Below are 13,722 nucleotides of genomic sequence, written 5' to 3' on the forward strand. Positions count from 1 at the left end.
AGACTATTTAAAAAAAAAATACTACATCTTTTTTTAGCAAAAAAAATAGGCTTGATTACCTTTTTGGTCCTCTAACTATTTAATTGGTATCAGATTGGTCCTCTAACTAAAAATTGATTTATTTCGGTCCTCTAAGTTTCTCACCGTTACTACATTTAGTCATTTCTGTTAGTTTTATTCGAATAAACGTTATGGTTTTTGTTATGTGGGTACCTGACCTCCTGTTTCACACATACATATGAACCATAACAGTTACCAATCATATCAGTCACTATTTTAATCATAATACCTTAACAAGACATATGACCAAAATGATACTAATAAATAAAGTTAGAGAACCCACGTAGCATAAACTCTAACGTTTATTTGAATAAAACTAACTGAAAAGACTAAATATAGTAACAACGAGAAATTTAGAGGACCAAAATAAATAAATTTTTAATTAGATGATCAATCCGATATCAATTAAATACTTAGAAGATCAAAAGGATAATTTAACAAAAAAAAAATAAAAAATACTACATCTTGTATCTCTCTCTTAGCATATTCCATTTTTTTTTTTTGGCTCTCTTCTATTTTGCATTTGCTTTCATTTTCCACGTAACCAACACAATAACTGTTGCCACTCTTGAAAAAAAAAAACGGGGCGGGAAATGCCAAAAAAGTTGATGAAATGACAATCCGTCCATCAAAATCACATCTATCAAATAATCCAAAATTTTATCCCATGATGCCACTCATGCCTTTCGTTTCTCTCTCAAAACAGCAAAAATGAAAGGAAAAGAATAATAGAAAATAAAATAAAATAAAAAGCAAAAGCGAAAGAGACAGTAATTTGTTTAGTTTTTCTTTTTCTTAAAAAAGAATAGACCATTCACACTTGTCACACCTAAATCAATTTTTAAAGGAACACCTAAAATCCTAAATCATTTTTTTATTATAAAAAAACAATTTAGGTGAATAATTTCAAATTTTTTTGGTCAAATAATTTCAAATTTTATTATATAAAAACAAAGAACATTGTACTCACATAATATGTTCATAAAAAAGCATTTATATCAATATTATGCAACTTAATATGAGTGTTATAAACATTCTTTTCAAATATTTCTCTAATAATTATTATTTTATAAGGTGAAACTTATCTGAGACATAAACCTTACAAATATATCACTTATAAAATAATGAGATTTATATTAGTTTCGCTTAATATAAAAGTGATTGCTATAGAAAGTGTTAGAAATATTATACCAAAAAAAAAGTGTTAGAAATAAGCGTTTCTCTTATAAAAATGTTAACTAATGCACAAAGACACTAGTTGAAAACCAATATAAAAATAATGTATGAAAAAATATGGAAAAGCTGTGTATTCAACTTTTGAAAGTCAAAAAATTATTGATTTCAATGAAAATTTTATACATTAAACTTTCTTAACTAGCGTCCAAATCACTGGTTAATATGATTTTTTTTTTTTTTTGTGGTGGTCGGGGTTTGAACCCCAACCTTACATATGTTATGTATTGTCCATACCAACCGAGCTAAGTTCACGAGGACACACAACCATTTCTCTTAATCAACCTTAATTAACATCTAAATAAAAAAAAATCAAAATAATTAAGTCTCCATTTTTTTTTTAAAAATTAATTAAGTCTCCGTAATTTAATTTGATTATATTACTTACTTTCACAGGACAGTACTTGTTGACAAACAAAAAGTGTAACCGCCCTCTTCACCGTTTCTCTCTTTTCCATATATTTCGCTGTAATTTACTCATTTTCCCTTTTCTTCTTCTTCATTCCTCCAAGTTTCCGATGACCGGCGACGATAACCGTCACCGGAAATAAAAAACGAAAAAATCAAAAACTCTTCCATTTCAGCTCTCATGTCTGAAGACAACGACCTCACGCTACAAACTTTCCGAGCTCTAGTCGAAAACGCGGACCACAAATTCGCTAGGGTTCGCGACGTACCAGCCTACGGTCGCGTTAATCAGAATCACTTCTTCCACAAAGTTTTCAAAGCTTACACGCGCTTATGGAAGTACCAGCAAGAAAATCGCGCGAAGCTGATTCAGTGTGGTCTCAAACGATGGGAAATCGGCGAGATCGCGAGCCGAATTGGTCAACTCTACTTCGGTCAGTATATGAGAGCTAGCGAAACTAGATTTCTCGTTGAAGCTTATGTTTTCTATGAAGCTATACTCAGTAGAAGGTACTTTGAAGGTTCTGAATCGAAAGATCTAGGAGTAAGGTCTAAGGAGTTGAGGTTTTATGCGAGATTTTTGTTGGTTTCGTTGATTTTGAACCGGGTTGAGATGGTTAAACATCTCATGGACCGGTTTGTGGCTTTGGTTGATGATTGCAAGAGTACTTTTCGGGTAATACGTTGTTTTCATTCTCATTTTTTTAGCGTAATTGAGCTTAATTTTTTTGTTAATTTGGTAGTGCTTGCGACATTTGAATGTTCAGTAAATTGCTAAATTAAGTTTGAGCTGCGAAAAGAAAGTGAAATAGTCACAATCAATTTTCCTTTTTTTATAGTTTTTGTTGACTGTGTTTACACCAATTAGTTTGTGATCACTGTTTAATCACAATAGTTTTAGATTTTTTTGGTTACCATGTTATAAATAGGAAGTTTTCATTGCTGTTTAGCAGTAACTAATATCCGCATAGCAGTAACAATACGGGTTCTCCCGGTCAACCGAATTTCTCCACCCATGACCACTTTCTTAAGGGGTCTAAATCCCTTGGAATAGTTTTATGTTTTATATAATAGAGGAAAACAGCAATGATTTGATGACTTGATGCATGACTTGTTGTATACCTGTATCAGATATAATATAGGGTGGTTTTGTTCTTGTGATGATATGTTTGTTTCATTGATTAATGTCGTTGATAGTGCATGAGATCTCTGTACTAATAAGTGGAATCAGTAACATCTGATCCCATAGGAGAAAATAAACAAGGGATAGGTTAGATTGGATTACCTGCTTAATCATTTGGCCTCTAGTTTCTCTATTGGTACACCCGACTATTGTATGAACTTGGAAAGATATTAATGCTGTTGTAGAGTAGGTTATTGGAGATGCTTCAGTTTGACTGTATCAAAGAACATCAAATGGTGATTTTTTTTGAAAGAAAACAGCCTTCCGTTGTAAAACCAAATCAATGCTCGAGTCACCCGAGTTTCAAGCAGTACTCTAAATGTTATGCTGACTATGAGGGCCAGTTTTCTAGAATAACATTGGTGGTGCAATGATGATTTTCTTTGGAAAACCTATTTACATGTATAATATATTTTGATCATCAATTTGTTGAAATTCAAAATCTGAGTGAGCTGTATACTTCTGCTTTTATACTCACATTTTCATTATTAACAGTGAAGCTTTTGTGTTTTACTTTTGTTTAGAAGATCTCATGAAATTTTACCGTAGTATGGTTCATTGATGCTTTGTATTTCAACATTTATCCGGAGAAGCAATATCTTTGTGTTGCTTGTTTGACTTGATGAGTATAAACTATTTCTTTTCAGGATACTAACTTTAAAGAATGGAAGCTCGTGGTGCAAGAAATTGTTCGCTTCACAAAAGCAGACAAGGGCTTTAGCATCAGGCCTATGCGTTACTGTGCTACATTTGATTCTCATCAGGCTTCTCTTCCTTATGTAGCACGTTTTCATGCAAAAAGAGTTTTAAAATTTCATGATGCACTCTTAGCAAGCTATCATCGAAACGAGGTCAATACTTGCCATGGTGATTCTTAAATTTGTATTTGTACATAACTTTAGTAACTTAAAGGTACTGAAGCTTTTGAATCTTCATATACCCTCCATTTCAGGTCAAATTTGCTGAACTTACATTGGACGTCTATAGAATGTTACAATGTTTAGAATGGGAGCCTAGTGGGTCATTCTACCAAAAGCGTATAGTTAGACCTAAGGAGAATGGTGATGTGATTGATCATTCAGGAGCTTCTGGGATAATAGACATGAACCTTGCTGCAGATATGATAGATCCAAATATACCTTCTAATCCTACAAAGGCTACCTTGTATCGTCCATCTGTGACACACGTGATAGCAGTGAGTTTTCATGCCTAGTGGAAAGCTAGTATATCTAGTTTGATCCTCTCTTTGCTAAAATTTAAAAGCTGTTCCATTTACAAGGCGTTATCAATATTGAATGAGATTTTTATGGCTTTTCCTTTTAAAAGATTTGGACATCCAAATCTGTTTTTATTTCTTTGGTTCTAATGTTTTTTATGATATGTTCTCATGTCTATTTGTCCATACAAGTACTTGCATTTTTTTTTTTGTTTTCTCATGTATTATCTGCTTTATGAAACGCTGCAAACATTTTCACAATCTTCGAATGACTGTTGTGAATAGTGATTTGTTATTTCATACATTGAGCTTCATGTTTTACGCAGGTTATGGCAACAATTTGCGAGGAGCTGCCACCAGACAGTGTTGTGCTGGTTTATCTTTCTGCCCCAGGTTTACATTTGATCTGACTTTTCAAGTCTAAGTAATTAGTCTTTAAGCTATGTTGTTTTATGTTAGGTTTGTTGCCATAATGATCTGTGTTCACTCATACAGGGAAGGCTGGTGTTAATAATGGAGGGTCATCCAAATATTCAAGACACAAAGTCCTTTCTCAGTCTTCCGATGAACTGAACTCTGGAATGTCAGAATTTCAAAATAATGGCAAGAGGGAATCAAGTTGTCATCAGGACGATTTTTTGTGGTTTGGTCCCAAGGGAAATAGTGGTGGGTACCTGTATTTGAAGTCGTTTCACTGTCAAATTTATGTTAAGATTTTTCCAGGAAAAACTATGTGCGTTGTAATGTGTTTCTCTTTTCCTTTTTTCGATTAGTGTCAATTGTATGTTATAAAAGAAAGAAGTACCTTTGTTGTGCTCACACTTACATATGCTGTATTTGAATTGTCAGGTTCAAATAACCTCTACCCTGGCGATCTTATTCCCTTCACTCGGAAACCTCTTTTCTTGATTATTGACAGTGATAACAGCCATGCATTCAAGGCAGGTTTGTCCAAACTTTTGTATGTGTTTTGTGGAAATTGTCAGATGGAGCTTATCTGTATATTCACTAAATCTAATTTTACATGTTAGTAGCATGATGAAGTTAGGAATCACTTTGTTTCTGTACAATCTGAGGGTATATCACAACATTTTAAGATGAATTTTAATGCATTAGCCATGGAAATCCTGCCTTGTTGATTTTCTTCATTAACTGGAATGTAGAACTTTCTTTAGGGACAGAGTTGAAATGGTGTAAAGAAACTAAATGGTGTTGTTAACATTCCCTATGTAGCTACAAAAAGAATGAGATACACATCATCCTTTTGGGTTAAGGATGATTCTGTACTAGTTTTTAGGGGGAGACAATCAGCATAGAACATTTGATTGCTGGCTTGTCCCATGTTCAATGTACAGTGAAATTGATTGGGTCATTAATTAGAAGATGCTCTTTTTTTTTACTGGTATTATTTACGTCAACAGGTCTTGATTGATTATGCATGTATTAAATGATTGCAGGAATTGCATGGTGCTGAAAGGGGAGAAACGGCTGCTCTATTTCTTTCACCTTTAAGGCCGACTTTTAAGAAACCAGCTGATGTAAATATACATAATGGAAGCCAATTTACTTTTTTCTTGACAGCTCCTTTATCAGCATTTTGCGAAATGATTGGTCTCATCCCTAATGAGGCTGATACAGTAAGTGTTCGCGGACAATTTTTAAATTTCCTCATATCAATTTTTACTCTTGTTGGTCTAATTTGACATTTTAACCCTAGGATGTCTACAATGATGCTGAGAACATAATCACCAATGCTTTCTCCGAGTGGGAAGTAATTCTTTGCTCATCAACTATCATGGATTTAGTATGGGCACAAGTTATAACTGACCCATTTTTAAGGCGACTTATTTTAAGGTATTTTCTCTCTGGTTTTATAATGAATCACTCAATGTATTCATTTATTATGATTGGTTATTTAGAATGTCATAGTTGTAGTTGGCTGCCACCTAGACTGTTTCAGGCACTATTAAAATTGAAGTTGCTGAATGGTTTTTTAATTTTTTAATTTTTGGCATTGTTTATCTACAGATTCATATTCTGCCGATCCGTGATATCTTTTTTCTGCCCACCTGAGGAAAGTGAATTACATCTGCCGCTTTGCCTACCCCATCTGCCTACTTCTGTTGCACCAAAATCTGAAGCTGTGCGCTCAGTGGTCGTGCAACTTGCCAAGCACTTTGACGTTGCTGACTCCTTTCACTTTACTGATAATACATAAGATTTGGACTCTATATACAACAAGTAAATTATTAGATTTATATGCAGATTTTTGAAGCTAAAGATTCTCTGACCAAAGGAATATAAAAGGTATAGGTTAACCTTTTGGGCGACATGACAAGAATATCAATGGTGGGGCTTGGGCTGTCATGTGAAGATCGGTTTGTTGATGATGGTTGTATCTGCTTGTTGTGATGCTTAATTCAACCCCACCTGCTTCATTGATCCATATGCTGTATTTGGCGGTTTGTTCTTTAGTGTTTGTTAGGTAGGGATGGGTGCCTTACTTTTCTTGTGTTTGGGCCTGGTAAGATAATTGTTAGTTGAAAATTAGTTGTATTTGTTCATATTTCATAGCTTTGAGAAAGTACAAACAAGAAGTTGTTCATATTTCATACCTTTTTTTAGCAGAACCGTTTTTGAACATTGATTGGGGGAGGAGAGTATATTATGGGAAGAACGAATTCTATCATTACTAGAAATTAAACTCACAATAATGGTATTTTTTGTTTTTGTTGCTTTAATCTTTCAATTTTCGGTAGAAAAACTATCACTATTTAGAGTTTGACTGGGAGGTAAAGTGTTTTTGTTTTTGTTTTGGGGACACAGTATGAGACCAAAACGTCAACTGAAAAAAGACTCAACATCGTAGAGATAATAATGTTACAATAAACGAGTGAATAAACAAAGAAAGAGATAATATTGTTACAAATAGCTGATGTTATATGACATTTTACCAAAAATGATCGATACATTTTACCTCTAAGGACTTGGCAACTAATAACACTCAAGTCGCTATAATAGTTTTGCTCCTGCAATTCGATTGTGGTTCTTGAGGAGAGAAATGGACATTGTTTTCATATTTTTATTGAAAAATGTTAAGGCTGTCTCAAGGATTCACCAAAGCCAGGAATGTCATAAGGCTTTAGAAAATGAGAGAAAATGAAACGTGGGAGAAATGAACGATTGTGATTTCGAAGAGAGAAATGTACATTGTTTTCTTGCAAGATGCATGATTAGTTGCATGGCGAACATAAAAATTAAGCACCGGAGAAACTCGAATATTGGTTAGCACCACAATTGGTCGTAGTGTAACATGATTGATTGGGAAGGAGAAAGAAGATTGATGTTCTTGAATCATTTTTGTTAGGGATGTCTGAAAATTTGAAGTTTTTTATTTTATTTTATTTTGGGGATCATTGCAACTTCATATTTTCCTTTTTTACTTCAATATTATTAAAAAAAGTCTCACTGCCATTGTGAGTTGCGACTTAGGTGTCAAGTTGATTGGGTCACCTAGTAAAAAAAAATTGGGAGAAATATTATCAACAAATAAATAAAAATTTAAGAGAAATTGGGAAGTAAACTACTAAATTAAAAAGTGTGTCCTTAACTCAGTAGGAACAATGGTTCGGGGTTCAAACCTCGGTCACTACAAAAAAAAAATATAAACTTAAACTATTAAAAGTCAAAAATCGATTATGTTAATTAAAATTGTCTTCGATAAAAATAATCAAAATTGACTTTGATATTTTTGAATATTTTTAAAGACACCTGTTAAAAAATAAAAAAGTAAAAACATTACATTGAAACAACAATCTTTTTTTGACATAAACAACTTTTAAATATTCAGAAGTTGAATATACTCTTTTTTACCAATTACCAAAAATATTTCTATTTCTATAATTGCTGTTCTCACATTACACAAGGCTGTGTCACACGAATAAATGCCGATTTTGCCTCTGCAGTAGTTAACTACCTAAGTTTGGAACCGACTACAGGTAACTACTGAAGTTTCTTCGGCCGTTAACTGCCGACGAAAAAAAAAAAAAATCTCGGCACTTTACTGCCGAGGAACTCATCAATTTTTTTTTTCCTAGCATAGTTAACTACCGAATTATATTTTACTGCAGGGGCATTTTCGCACAAGCTTTGTTCTTTGGAATCATTACAGGAAAAGTTAAAAAGCCAATTCATACATCTTACATCTTTAATGTTAGAAACCAAAAGTTTGAGCTCAGATGGAAAGGAAATTAAGATAAATTAACATGACACACTTCCCTAGACAGACACAACCGAAGTAGTATTATTAACCATGCTATGAAAAAAAATTGATGAGTTCCTCGGCAGTTTTTTTTTTTTTTTTTTCGTCGGCAGTTAACCGTCGAAGGAACTTCGGTAGTTAATTGCAGCCGGTTCAAAACTTCGGTAGTTAACTGTCGCAAGGGTAAAAATGTTATTTCACAGCCTTATGTAATGTGGGAACAACAATATTTTTTTTTTTTGACAAATTCTATTTTAATTTTCTTAACAAGTTGTTGTAATAACATTTTTTTTTAGCATTTCCAGTATAATTGATTTTACGTCCATAATAAATTATTCCTCTCCAATTTATTCTTGAGTTTTTCTACTTGCACCCTAGTTAATCATGGTTGCACTCCAAAATGACAAGATTACCCTTTCATAAAATTTAATCTAAAACTTAGTTGAAGTAGGTCATATAAACTGAGTTTAAATGTATATACTTAATCTCAGTTTAAGTAGGTTCATGTAAACTGAGTTTAAGTAGGTCATGCAAATTAAGTTCATGTAAACTAAATTTAAGTAAGTACCAACTTAAACTCAGTTTAAGTAGGTTCATGTAAACTAAGTTTAAGTAAGTCATGTAAACTTAGTTTAAGTAAATCATGCAAACTTAGTTTAAGTGTACATCTAAAAGTTCAATCTTATTCAATGATTATACGTTCATCTCAGTTTAAGTATGCACATGTAAACTCAGTTTAAGTAGGTTCATGTAAACTTAATTTAAGTAGGTTCATGTAAACTCAGTTTATGTAAGTTAAGCCATGTACACTCAATTTAAATTTAAGTAGGTCATGTAAACTCAGTTTAAGTAGGTTCATGTAAACTCAGTTTAAGTATGTTCATGTCTCAGTTTAAGTAGGTTCATGTAAACTCAGTTTAAGTAGGTTTATGTAAACTCAGTTTAAGTATGTTCATGTAAACTCAGTTTAAGTAGGTTCATGTTAATTCAGTTTAAGTAGGTTCATGTAAACTTAATTTAAGTAGGTTCATGTAAACTCAGTTTAAGTAGGGAACTTAAACTGAATTTAAGTTAACCTTGCCAATGTAAATTAAAACTGTAATCGTACAGTGCATCAGTGCAGTTGAAGGAAAAAAAATTGAAACTAGCAAATAGAAGAAGAAATTCACTTACTTATATTCAATCGAGTATGGATGAAAAATATTTTGATTCACTCTTTAATTTTCATGGAGATTGATATTGAACATCAAATTGTTTGATCGATCGCTTTGTGGGGTGAAAGAGGGTGAAACTCACTGACAATGAATAAAATTAGAGTTTTAAGAAAATTTATATAAAAGGGCAATTTTGGTATTATAAAAAACTTTTAAGAAAATTTGGGTGTAACCAGAAAAACATGGGGTGTAAATAGAAAAACTCTTTATTCTTCAATAGATTCCATCTAGTTAAATTAATTTAAAAATCAGCCAATTCAAAATCAAGTTTTTGCCACCACAAAATCAAACCTCACCGCTGATTTCATGTTGAACTCGGTTACCTGGAAAGTGAAGAGGCAAAGAGTGACAAAGATATACCCAAACGCTTAAAGACTGCACGTGTAGGAAATTGTTTGAAACATGGCCAAGTTAGTTAAACCAACAATGAAGCTCAAGCAACAGCTTCGTGAAGCCATAGATCTTCTATTCACTCGCGGTCCCGCTTCTTCTTCCGACTACACTCGTCTTGTTCTTCACTGTGCTCAATCCAATGACTTCAACCAAGCCAAAAGATTGCAATCTCACATGGAACTTCAACTTTTTCAACCTACCGATTCATTCATCCACAACCAACTCCTACATTTATATGCAAAATGTGGGAAAATCTCAGATGCACAACAACTGTTTGATAAAATGTCTAAGAGAGATATTTATTCTTGGAATGCACTTCTTTCTGCTTATGCAAAAGTGGGTTTGGTTGAGGATTTGAATTTGGTGTTTGATCGAATGGCTTGTCGTGATTCTGTTTCGTATAATACGATGATTGCTTGTTTTGCAAGTAATTGGCTTTCTGGAAAAGCGTTGAGGTTTTTTGTGAGAATGCAGGAAGATGGATTTCGGCCGACTCAGTATTCTTATGTGAATGCGTTGCAAGCGTGTTCTCAGCTTTTGGATTTTAGGCTTGGGAAACAGATTCATGGGAGAGTTGTTGTTGGTGAGTTTGAGAAGAATGTTTTTGTTTGGAATGCTGTGACTGATTTGTATGCTAAGTGTGGTGATATTGATAGGGCGCGGTGGTTGTTTGATGGAATGGTTAATAAGAATCTTGTTTCGTGGAATTTGATGATCTCCGGATATGTGAAAATGGGGAAGCCTGATGAGTGTATTAGTTTCTTTAATAAGATGCAATTATCTGGTTTGAAACCTGACCAAGTTACGGTTTCTAGTGTTCTCAATGCTTACTTTCAATCTGGACGTGTAGATGATGCAAGGAATATGTTTGATAAAATAGATAAAAAGGATGAGATTTGTTGGACTACGATGATAGTTGGTTATGCACAAAGTGGAAGAGAGGAGGATGCTTTGATGTTGTTTAGTGAAATGCTTCGTGGAAACGTCAGACCTGACAGCCACACAATTTCTACTGTGGTAAGCTCTTGTGCCAAGTTAGCATCATTGTATCATGGTCAGGCCGTCCATGGAAAAGTTATTCTTATGGGTGTTGATAGTAACATGCTTGTATCAAGTGCACTTGTTGATATGTATTGCAAGTGTGGAGTCCCTTTGGATGCTCGGGTAATTTTCGAAACTATGCCTATTAAGAACGTGATCATCTGGAATTCCATGATTTTGGGTTATGCACAAAATGGGGAGGCTGAGGAGGCCTTGACTCTGTATGAAAGAATGCTGCAAGAAAATTTCAAACCCGACAATATCAGTTTTGTGGGAGTCTTATCTGCTTGTATAAATACTAATATGGTTAAAGAAGGACGTAAGCATTTCGATTCAATCAGTGAACAAGGAATGACACCGACGTTGGATCACTATGCATGCATGATTATTCTCCTTGGCCGGTCAGGTAATATCGATAAGGCATTGGATTTAATCAAAGGCATGCCTCACAAACCTGATTGCCGAATTTGGTCCGCTTTACTATCTGTTTGTTCCAAAGGCGACATAAAGACTGCAGAGGTTGCGGCTAATCATATATTTCAATTGGATCCACATAATGCTGGATCTTATATTATGCTTTCCAATTTGTATGCTGCTTGTGGGAGATGGAAAGATGTAGCTGTTGTAAGATCTCTTATGAAGAGCAAAAATGCAAAGAAGTTTTCTGCATACAGTTGGGTTGAAATTGGGAAAAAAGTCCACAGATTTGTTTCCGATGATCACAATCATCCAGAAATGGAAAAAATCTACAGTGAATTGAACAGATTGATTGGAATATTGCAACAAATTGGGTATAATCCAGATACGGGCATAGTTCTTCATAATGTGGGAGAGGAAGAAAAATTGAGATCCATCTCGCACCATAGTGAGAAACTTGCCCTTGCGTTTTCTTTAATAAAAAAGTCCAATGGAGCTGCGCCAATACGGATCATAAAGAATATACGTATCTGCGATGACTGTCATGAATTTATGAAGTTTGCATCGATTGCTATTACTCGGCCAATCATTATAAGAGATTCAAGCAGGTTTCATCATTTCTTTGGTGGAAAGTGTTCTTGCAAGGACCACAGGTAAAGTGTCAATCCGATGGTAATCTCCGGCGCTTTGAATGTTTTCAAAAGAAGGGTGTGCAGTGTCATATTATCCTGTCTAAAGATTTTGAAACAAGGCGAAAACCTATGTTATTGATTGAGATTTCAAGGACTTGAGAAGCTGTGCAGCATGTGAATATTAGGTGAGACGAACAACAATGTTGTGATTGAAATTTCTTGTGACAAAGTAAAGCAGCTAAAAACATTAGGGGATACAAAACAATTATACATTGGGTTCAACAATTCAGGTAGAGCCTTGGATGAGTGTCTAGAACCCAACTGATGTAAATATTCATAATGGAAGCCAATTTACCTTTTTCTCGACAGCTCCTTTATCGGCATTTTGCAAAATGATCGGCCCCATCCCAAATGAGACTGATACAGTAAATATACGTGAATGATAAGTTTAAACTTCCCCGCATCAACTTTTAGTCATGTTGGTCTAATTTGACACTTTAACCCTAGGATGTCCACAATGAAGCTAAGAACATAATCGCCAATGCTTTCTTTGAGTGGGAAGCAATTCTTTGCTCATCAACTATCATGGGTTTAGTATGAGCACAAGTTATAACTGATCCATTTTTAAGGCTAATTATTATAAGGTATTTGATCTCTAGTTTTATTTATTTATTTATTTAACTCTCATATGAATTAGCCAATGCATTCTTTATTTTGATTGATGCATGTTTGGTATTGCGGTGGGTTGATTGCCACCTAGACTTCTTTGGGCACTACTAAAATTGAAGTTACTGACTGGACTTGTTGTATTGCATTGTTTATTCTACAGATTCATATTCTGCCGATCCGTGATATCTTTTTTCTGCCCACCCGAGGAAAGTGAATTAGATCTGCTGCTTTGCCTACCCATCTACCTATTTTTGTTGCACCAAATTCTGCAGCTGTGCGCTCTGTGGTGTGCAATTTGCCAGGCACTTTGACGTTGCTGTCTCCTTTCACTTTACTGATACTACATAGATTTGGACTCTATAGACAATAAGTAAATTGTTAGATTTATATGCAGGCTTTCAAAGCTAAAGATTCTCTGGTCAAAGGAATATAAAATGTATGGGTTAACATTTTGGGTGACATGACAAGAATATCAATTGTGGGGCATGGTTTGTCATGTGGAAAATGATTTGTTTTTTATGGCTGCATCTGCTTGTTGTGTTATTTACTTTGACCCCATCTGCTTCATTTATCCAAATGCTGTATTTTTTGCTCTCTAGTGTTAAAGGTTAGATTGTGATAGGTGCCTGACTTGTGTTTTTAGGCTTGGCAAGATAATTGTTAGTAGAAAATCAGGTGCTTTTAGTTGCATTTGTTCATATTTCATTTTTTGAAAAAGAACAAACAGAAAGTTGTTTATATTTCATACTTTTTTTTAGCAGAACAGATTTTGAACTAATTATGTGTATACTAGAATGGGAAGTAAACTCACAATATTTGGATTAGACTGAAATATTTTGTTTTGGACACAACCGTATGAAACTGAAAGTTGTGGAGGAGTAAAGAGGCAACAAAATATACTACCACCAAAAAAAAAAGTCAACAGAAAAATGACTAGAGTGTAAGTGTTTGATGTGCAGCCTGTGTTGTAAATTTTGGTTACCATGATCGACTTT

General features: G+C 34.1%; 2 protein-coding genes across 4 annotated transcripts; both read left to right on the forward strand.

The window, feature by feature from the left end:
• The first annotated feature begins 1,690 nt into the window (after window positions 1-1,690).
• On the forward strand, window positions 1,691-6,811 carry LOC25501869 (protein SCAI homolog). Of its 2 annotated transcripts, XM_013591307.3 has the most exons (9): window positions 1,692-2,377; window positions 3,532-3,735; window positions 3,837-4,079; window positions 4,427-4,493; window positions 4,596-4,766; window positions 4,950-5,041; window positions 5,558-5,737; window positions 5,818-5,954; window positions 6,129-6,811. In XM_013591307.3, exons 1-9 carry the CDS (start codon window positions 1,883-1,885, stop codon window positions 6,316-6,318), a joined length of 1,779 nt encoding a protein of 592 aa, XP_013446761.1. In that variant the 5' UTR covers window positions 1,692-1,882; the 3' UTR covers window positions 6,319-6,811. The 2 variants fall into 2 exon arrangements, with proteins under 2 accessions (XP_024628989.1, XP_013446761.1); XM_024773221.2 differs by lacking the exons at window positions 5,818-5,954; window positions 6,129-6,811 and having other exon boundaries at window positions 1,691-2,377; window positions 4,950-5,045; window positions 5,558-5,727.
• Window positions 6,812-9,783: 2,972 nt separating this feature from the next.
• Window positions 9,784-13,325, forward strand: LOC25501870 (pentatricopeptide repeat-containing protein At5g04780, mitochondrial). 2 transcript variants are annotated; one of them, XM_024772180.2, is made up of 2 exons: window positions 9,784-12,702; window positions 12,888-13,325. In XM_024772180.2, the coding sequence occupies exon 1, from the start codon at window positions 9,978-9,980 to the stop codon at window positions 12,081-12,083; it is 2,106 nt and encodes a 701-aa protein (XP_024627948.1). In that variant the 5' UTR covers window positions 9,784-9,977; the 3' UTR covers window positions 12,084-12,702; window positions 12,888-13,325. The 2 variants fall into 2 exon arrangements, with proteins under 2 accessions (XP_024627948.1, XP_013446762.1); XM_013591308.3 differs by having other exon boundaries at window positions 9,784-12,243.
• The last annotated feature ends 397 nt before the right edge of the window (window positions 13,326-13,722 follow it).

Source organism: Medicago truncatula, chromosome 8 (genome assembly GCF_003473485.1).
Source record: "Medicago truncatula cultivar Jemalong A17 chromosome 8, MtrunA17r5.0-ANR, whole genome shotgun sequence".
In the NCBI taxonomy this organism is placed as follows: domain Eukaryota; kingdom Viridiplantae; phylum Streptophyta; class Magnoliopsida; order Fabales; family Fabaceae; genus Medicago; species Medicago truncatula.

What these genes read in the sequence shown, in the direction of transcription:
- LOC25501869 (XM_013591307.3), top strand. Translation starts at nt 1,883, where the DNA reads ATGTCTGAAGACAACGACCTCACGCTACAAACTTTCCGAGCTCTAGTC. An exon ending in TGGTCCCAAGGGAAATAGTG is followed by an intron (nt 4,767 to 4,949) that starts GTGGGTACCTGT and finishes TTGAATTGTCAG; the next exon opens with GTTCAAATAACCTCTACCCT. An exon ending in ATAACAGCCATGCATTCAAG is followed by an intron (nt 5,042 to 5,557) that starts GCAGGTTTGTCC and finishes AAATGATTGCAG; the next exon opens with GAATTGCATGGTGCTGAAAG.
- LOC25501870 (XM_024772180.2), top strand. Translation starts at nt 9,978, where the DNA reads ATGGCCAAGTTAGTTAAACCAACAATGAAGCTCAAGCAACAGCTTCGT.